Source organism: Mandrillus leucophaeus, unplaced genomic scaffold (genome assembly GCF_000951045.1).
Source record: "Mandrillus leucophaeus isolate KB7577 unplaced genomic scaffold, Mleu.le_1.0 Scaffold22, whole genome shotgun sequence".
NCBI classification, from domain to species: Eukaryota; Metazoa; Chordata; class Mammalia; order Primates; family Cercopithecidae; genus Mandrillus; species Mandrillus leucophaeus.
In genome coordinates this window covers 4,304,927-4,313,118 of record NW_012102254.1, presented here as the reverse complement: position 1 = coordinate 4,313,118, position 8,192 = coordinate 4,304,927, and the positions used below count along the sequence as shown (strand labels likewise).

At 43.5% G+C, this 8,192-nt stretch overlaps 1 protein-coding gene across 1 annotated transcript; it reads left to right on the top strand.

Annotated features, from left to right (window-relative positions):
- Positions 1-767: 767 nt before the first annotated feature.
- On the top strand, positions 768-7,980 carry CCR2 (chemokine (C-C motif) receptor 2). The gene is made up of 3 exons (XM_011981069.1): positions 768-1,211; positions 4,505-5,495; positions 6,735-7,980. The coding sequence occupies exons 2-3, from the start codon at positions 4,555-4,557 to the stop codon at positions 6,916-6,918; spliced, it is 1,125 nt and encodes a 374-aa protein (XP_011836459.1). The 5' UTR covers positions 768-1,211; positions 4,505-4,554; the 3' UTR covers positions 6,919-7,980.
- The last annotated feature ends 212 nt before the right edge of the window (positions 7,981-8,192 follow it).

The following is an 8,192-nucleotide window of genomic DNA, read 5'->3' as shown; positions in this document are numbered from 1 at the left end:
CAAATCCTGTCATTTGTGACAATGTGGATGAACCTGGAGGATATTATGTTGAGTGAAACAAGCCACACACAGATAGACAAATACCACATGATCTCACTCTTATGTGGAATTTGTTTTTTTTAAAATAAGTTGCTTAGTCGGGCATGATGGCACACACCTGTAATCCCAGCTACTCAGGAGGCTGAGATGGGAGGATGGCTTGAGCTCGGAAGGTGGAGGTTGCAGTGAGCTGAGACGGTGCCACTGCACTCCAGTCTGGGTGACAGGACGAAACCCCATCTCAGAAAACAACAACAAAAAAGTTGCTATCTTAGAAACAGACAATAGAGCAGTGGTTATCAGAGACAGAAGGAAAGAGGGGAGGTGAGGATGGGCAGCGGTTGATCAACGGGTACAAAGTGACCATGAGATAGGAGAAACAAGTTCTGGTGCTCTTCTCCATGGTAGGATGATGGTAGTTAATAATGATGAATTCTATATATCTAAATAGCTAGAAGAGAGGATTTTCAAGATTATTATTTCAAAAGAAATGATAATTGTTTCAGAGGATGGATATGTAATTACCCTGATTTGATTATTACACAATGTATACATGTAGCAAAACATCGCATTGTGTCCCATAAATATATATAATTATGTGAATTAAATTTTAAAAAAATTTTAAAGTGTTATCTAAATGAAATTTCTAACCAGATTCTAAATCCACAATACCACTGAAACGAGCACACATGATCACGATAAAACCTCATTATATTTCCTCTGCTATCACTAACATCCTTTATTCTCTGGAAAATGAAAAGTTCTGTTGTGCTCATATCATGCAAATTATCACTAGTAGGAGAGCAGAGAGTGGAAGTGTTCCAGATATAAAGACCCACAAGATAAAGACTCTCAGAGTCGTTAGAAACAGGAGCAGATGTACAGGGTTTGCCTGACTCACACTCAAGGTTGCATAAGCAAGATTTCAAAATTAATCCTATTCTGGAGACCTCAACCCAACGTACAATGTTCCTGGCTGGAAAAGAAGAACTATATTTTTCTGATTTTTTTTTTCAAATCTTTACCATTACTTGCCCTGTATCTCCGTCTTCTCTTTCTGCAGGAAACTTTATTTCCTACTTCTGCATACCAAGTTTCTACCGCTAGATCTGTTTGGTTCAGTTGCTGAGAAGCCTGACATACCAGGACTGCCTGAGACAAGCCATAAGCTGGTGAGTTGTGGGCATTTTTTCCATTACTTTCTGATTCATAGGCTCAATGCATCTCATAGCTGGAAATGCTGGAACTGGGTACACCCTGGGGGACTGCAAAGCCTGTGCACTTGTGGGGAATGATCAAGGTGAGAGGCAGGGGTGGGGGTGGCATGTACACCAGGAGATGTCAGAGAAACCCTGAGAAGGAGCGGGGTGCAGCAGGTGATGGGGGAGAGTGGGCAGCAACTCTGCTCAGTCACCTCTCCACACACCCAGGGCCTCACTCTGCCCCTCTGAGCACCCAAGGATGTTAAAGAGCTGGAACTGTTAGTCTAAATATAGGAGCATCCAAGCTCTGAACCAAAATGTGTCCCTTGCCTCAACTCAGGAGATCCAGAGAGGCAGAAGTAAGGAATTTATTTTTCTGAAAGATAGATTTCTATCAGTTCCGGGTGACGTGTCCTGACACTTGAAATGACACCTAAGACAGCACATTTCAGGCATCTTGCTTGTTGTTCATTGTAGTAGAAGCTACATGCTAGCCAGTTGTAAAAATGAAATTAAGTAATGTGTGCATAGCATTTAACATAGCACCTGAGCTTCAGGAGCATTTAATTAATGACCACAGTTGTAATTCTTTAGGCAGATGTATTTTTTTCCAACCTTGATCAGAGGTCTTATTTAGCTTCTCCAGATTTCAAGAATCTGACTCAGTGATATGAAATACAAGACTTGTGAAAAGTGTTAACTGCAAGAGAAATGGAAGGATAAGGTACACAGGTGGATGGAAAAGAAATTCAGAGTCACTACCAGAAAAAAAAAAAGTATTGAGAATCAAGTCCTGATGATGTTAGGGCTTATAGTTCTTATTATAAAGAGTTTTATGTACTCATTCAGTGAACATTTATTGGTGCCTCCTTTAGCCAGGTACTATTATAAGAGCTGGAAATAGAAGCATAATCCAGTCCTTGATCTTAAGGAACATGCTGTGTGTAGCAGATAACATGATAAGTGCTTATCTAGATGCATGCAGTGTTATGTGATAAGAGTAATTTGACAGAGGATACAGATTAGGCTTCACAGAGAAGGGGAATGTGAGCAGGAGGTATTGAAGGGTGAACAGGGGCTCACCAACCATTTTAGGTAGAGGGGCAAGGACCTGAAAAACCACTGAAGCATGAAGGAAGTGGTGAGTTTAGGGGAAATGAAAAGAAGATGGCTGTGACTGAAGCCCAGGATTTGGGATTGGAGAAAGGGCTGGAGGTGAGGTTGAGAAGAGGCAAACTCAGAAAAGACGTTGTGCTGGGCAGTGTGGACATTATATTGAAGCCCACCACATATAAGTCACGGGGCTACTGGAGTTTTAAGCTAAGGGTGTCTTTTCAACTTCAACTTAAGAGAAGACAGGTTGAGAGGGAACATGGCTTGAGATGAGCCATGAGCAAAGGAAAGACTACAACAAAGGCAGGAGTGAAGAGTATATGAAGCAAGAAAGTGACAGTTGAAAGCAGTGCAGAGGGGATGAATCTGAGAGGCATCTATGAGGTGGAACTCAAATGACATGATAATACAGGGCATTTCTCTGTACCGGATGCTGTCCTAAGTCCTTATTCCATTGATCTTCGCAGCAACTCAGCATAGTTAATATTTTATACGTAAAGAAATTAACACTTGAAGGAGTAATTGACCCCAAATTACACTGCCTATAAGGATTCGAATCCAGGTTTGTTTGGCTCCAAAAGCTGGCTCCTAATTTTCAGAAGGGGAAGGGACCCAGAGCAATGCCCAATTTTGCTTCTTATGCAGTGGAGGAATCCACAAGCTGGAGGAGTTTTCAGGGGTGCCCCGTTTGGGGTGGGTTGAATTTGCGGTCCCCGAATGATACCCACTTTGCTCATGCTTTATCTTTAGTGCCTAAAACTGAGTATGGTTCATAGTAGGTGTTTAATAAGTGTTGGTGCAGTGAATACCTGCATGGAGAGATATGCAACAGGCAATGGGAAATTCAACTCTGAGGCTTAGGAGAAAGGTGGAGCTTGAAGACAGAGCTTTAGAAAACAGTAGCACAGAGGGGAGTAGGAACCATGAGGTTAGACAACATGATTCAGGAAGAACCTTGTGGCAAGGATAAAGATGCAAAAAATTAAACAGGTGAGACCTAAGTGTGGTGCCTGGGGAATCTTAAGGTGTGGGCACAGGGAGGAGATGCCAACAAAGAACATGAATAAAAAGTGGTCGCACAGTCCCTCCCATCTGGAAACCAAAAACAATTGTAAATGGAGGAAGTTAGCAGAAGGATCAAATGCTCCATCTGGATGGAACTGGAATAAAACCAGGGCATTTGAAAACTGGGTTGTCACTGCAATCTTAACAAGAGAAATTTTGGCAAGATGACGGAAGCAGAAAGTTGAATCTCAGTTAGAACTTTTTCGACTTCAGAGAACAGAAAATGCAGTTCATAATGGCTTTAAAACAGGGGCTTGTTTTTCTCCCAGCTCTTTGGGAGGCCAAGGCAGGTGGATCAGGAGGTCAAGAGATCAAGCCCATCCTGGCCAACATGGCGAAACGCCATCTCTACTAAAAATACAAAAATTAGCCGGGCGTTGTGGCGTGTGCTTATAGTCCCAGCTACTCGGAGGCTGAGGCAGGAGAATCGCTTGAACCCAGGAGGCAGAGGTTGCAGTGAGCTGAGATCATGGCCACTGCCCTACAGCCTGGTGACACAGCAAGACTCCATCTCAAAAAAAAAAAAAAAAAAAAAAAAAAAGAAAAGGAAGAAGATGAGTAATTCAAGGGTGGGTTTGGGACTTAGTGATTTTAGGATTCTGCCTGGCTTCTCATGGTTCTCTAGGTCTTCCATTCATGGCACCACACCTTCACTAGACATGCTACCAGAGCAGGAGGGGCAGGTGGAGGGTTCTCTTGTGTCTGCCTTATCAGGGAAGAAGAGCTTTCCCAGAAGCCCCCAGCAGACTCCCTTTTCATATTGTGTTCCAGAAATGAGTCACAGACCTATGCACCACCTGCAAAGGAGCCAGAGAAAACAAACGCCCAGCACTTTTAGCCTGAAAATGAGAATCGGGCTTGCTGGGGAAGACAAAGGGTGTTGGGAAATGGCTGTTGGGTAAATCATTGGTGTCTGCTACTAGGAATGAAAGGCAAATAAGGAACTAGCACACATGCTTTTAGGGAGATGGCTGCGAGGGAGAGGCCAAAGACTGGGAAGTTGCTTACATGGTGCCAGACTATTTGGAAGATCATGGATTGTGGTGTTTGTGTTGTGTGGTCATCATTTTGTTCTTTGTTTACATAACAGAGAAAGTGGAGTGAACAGGACACATTTCCCCAGTACATCCACAGCATGCTGTCCACATCTCGTTCTCGATTTATCAGAAATACCAATGGGAGTGGTGAAGAAGTCACCACCTTTTTTGATTATGATTATGGTGCTCCCTGTCATAAATTTGACGTGAAGCAAATCGGGGCCCAACTGCTGCCTCCGCTCTATTCGCTGGTGTTCATCTTTGGTTTTGTGGGCAACATGCTGGTCGTCCTCATCTTAATAAACTGCAAAAAGCTGAAGAGCTTGACTGACATCTACCTGCTCAACCTGGCCATCTCTGATCTGCTTTTTCTTATTACTCTCCCACTGTGGGCTCACTCTGCTGCAAATGAGTGGGTCTTTGGGAATGCAGTGTGCAAATTATTCACAGGGCTGTATCACATTGGTTATTTTGGCGGAATCTTCTTCATCATCCTCCTGACAATCGATAGATACCTGGCAATTGTCCATGCTGTGTTTGCTTTAAAAGCCAGGACGGTCACCTTTGGGGTGGTGACAAGTGTGATCACCTGGTTGGTGGCTGTGTTTGCTTCTGTCCCAGGAATCATCTTTACTAAATGCCAGGAAGAAGATTCTGTTTATATCTGCGGCCCTTATTTTCCACGAGGATGGAATAATTTCCACACAATAATGAGGAACATTTTGGGGCTGATCCTGCCGCTGCTCATCATGGTCATCTGCTACTCAGGAATCCTGAAAACCCTGCTTCGGTGTCGAAACGAGAAGAAGAGGCACAGAGCTGTGAGGCTCATCTTCACCATCATGATTGTTTACTTTCTCTTCTGGACTCCCTATAATATTGTCATTCTCCTGAACACCTTCCAGGAATTCTTCGGCCTGAGTAACTGTGAAAGCACCAGGCAACTGGACCAAGCCACACAGGTGACGGAGACTCTTGGGATGACACACTGCTGCATCAACCCCATCATCTACGCGTTCGTCGGTGAGAAGTTCAGAAGGTATCTCTCGATGTTCTTCCGAAAGTACATCACCAAGCGCTTCTGCAAACAATGTCCAGTTTTCTACAGAGAGACAGTGGATGGAGTGACTTCAACAAACACGCCTTCCACTGCGGAGCAGGAAGTCTCGGTTGGTTTATAAAATGAGGAGCAGTTTGATTGTCGTTTATGAAGAGAAATAATCCGTATATAACAACAAACTTCAAGGGTTTTTGAACAGTAGAAACCTGTAAAGCAGGTGCCCAGGAACCTCAGGGCTGTGTGTACTAAGACAGACTATGTCACTCAATGAGTGTCCAACATGTGCTCAGGGAATAATCCAGAAAACTCTGGGTAGAGACTTTGAGTCTCCAGAAAGCTCATCTCAGCTCCTGGAAAATGCCTCATTACCTTGTGCTAATTCTCTTTTTCTAGGCTTCATCATTTCTTCACTCAATCTCTGATTCTATCAATGTCTTGAAATCAGGGGCCAGCTGGAGGTGAGGAGGAGAATGTGACAGGCACAGATGAATGGGAGTGAGGGATAGTGGGGTCAGGGCTGATAGGAGAAGGAGGGAGACATAAGCATCACTGAGCCTGGACAAAGACAAAGGTGAGCAAAAGGCTCACTCACTCAGCCAGGAGATGATACTGGTCCTTAGCCCCATCTGCCACCTACATTTAACCTCGAAGGTTTCACCAGGTCATGGAGAGTTTGGGAACTGCGATAACCTGGGAGTTTTGGTGGAGTCCGATGATTCTCTTGCATAAGTGCACAACACATTTTTGCTTTATTACAGTTTATCTATGGCAACCGTGCACCCTACATTTGAAATCTATGAAATATCATGCTCCATTGTTCAGATGCTTCTTAGGCCACATCTCCCTGTCTAAAAATTCAGAAAATTTTTGTTTATATAAGATGCATCATCTATGATATGCTAATAGATGTATATGTGTGTGTGAATATATATACACACACACACACACACACACACACACACACACACTCTTGATTGATTTCTCCAGGAGGTAGTGATTATGAAAAGGAGATGGAGAATGATGAGTTCCTTCACCAGGAGCAAAGCACAGGGATCGTGTGGAACCACTGCACAACTATTTTCAGAAATAACTAAGTGGAGAGCCAGGAAGGCTGCATCAGAACCCAGTAAAGCTTCCTGTCTGGATCTGAGCTGGTTTGTTTTGTGGTTGCTGTTCCCTGCCTTGCTGCTCCCCTTGCCCCTGTCTGTTTCCCCACAGCCTTTATCACATAGCTCTTGGCTGTAGGATTGCCCCACTCCAAAAACCAGTGTGTGGAGGTCCAGGAGCGAGATCAGGAAAGAATGTGAAAGAAACTACACAAGGACTCCTTGATGGTGGTGGAAAAGGAAAGTCAAATGGCAGAGCCCCTGAAGCCAGTCTTCAGGGCAGAGAAGGAGCCTAGAGACAGAAGTAACAGATCTCTGCTTTGGAAATCACACATCTGGCCTCACGGATGTGTGATTCACAATGTGAAACTTGGTGTGTATGTTACCAGGCAGGAAGGCGAGAGGAGAGAGACTCCAGCTGGGTTGGAAAACAGTATTTTCCAAACTACCTTCCAGTTTCTCATTTTTGGATACAGGCATAGAGTTCAGACTTTTTTAAACAGTAAAAATAAAATTAAAGCTGAAAACTGCAACTTGTAAATGTGGTAAAGTGTTAGTTTGAGTTACTGTCATGTCAAGTGTGAAAATGCTGTATTAGTCACAGAGATAATTCTAGCTTTGAGCTTAAGAATTTGGAGCAGGTGGTATGTTTGGGAGATGGCTGGGTCAACCCAATAGTTGTCGATTGGCAGGAGTTGGAAGTGTGTGATCTGTGGGCACATTAACCTATGTGGATGCAGCATCTAAGTAATGATGTCATTCGAATCACAGTACACGCTCCATTGCTGTCATCTCAGCTGGGTCTCCATTCTCTCAGGCTTGTTGCCAAAAGCCTTTTGTGTTTTGTTTTGTATCATTATGAAGTCATGCGTTTAATCACATTCAAGTGTTTCAGTGCTTCACAGATGTCCTTGTTGATGCTCACATTGTTCCCTGTTTAGCTAGCGGGAACTCCTAAATCAAGTTGGCTTCTAATCAAAGCTTTTAAACCCTATTTGTAAAGAACAGAAGTTGGAGACGCTCCCTGAAGTAAGCAAAGACTTTCCTCTTAGTCGAGCCAAGTTAAGAATGTTCTTATGTTGCCCAGTGTGTTTTTGATCTGATGCAAGCAAGAAACACTGGGCTTCTAGAACCAGGCAACTTGGAACTAGATGCCCAAGCTGGACTGTGGCTCTACTTTCAGGCCACATGGCTAAAGAAGGTTTCAGAAAGAAGTGGGAACCGAACAGAACTTTCACCTTCATATATTTGTATTATCCTAATGAATGCATAAAATTTTAATTTGATGGTGATGAAATGTAAATACTGTTTTTAAAAGCTATGATTTGGAAAATAAATCAATGCTCTAACTATGTTGATAAAAGATTTAAAAACAACTGGCTGTTTTTTTTACACTGCGGTGTGGATGATTGTGTTTTGGTCACAGCTTTCCACTTCTTCCCCTGTGTGATTACACACCTGCCCTTGTGGTGTGACTTGCAGTGCGCCCTACAGGCCACCCACCCCACACCCTCCAGCACTGGCTCTGCTGCTGGCATATGAGCAGAAGTGACATCTGCCTCATCCAAGC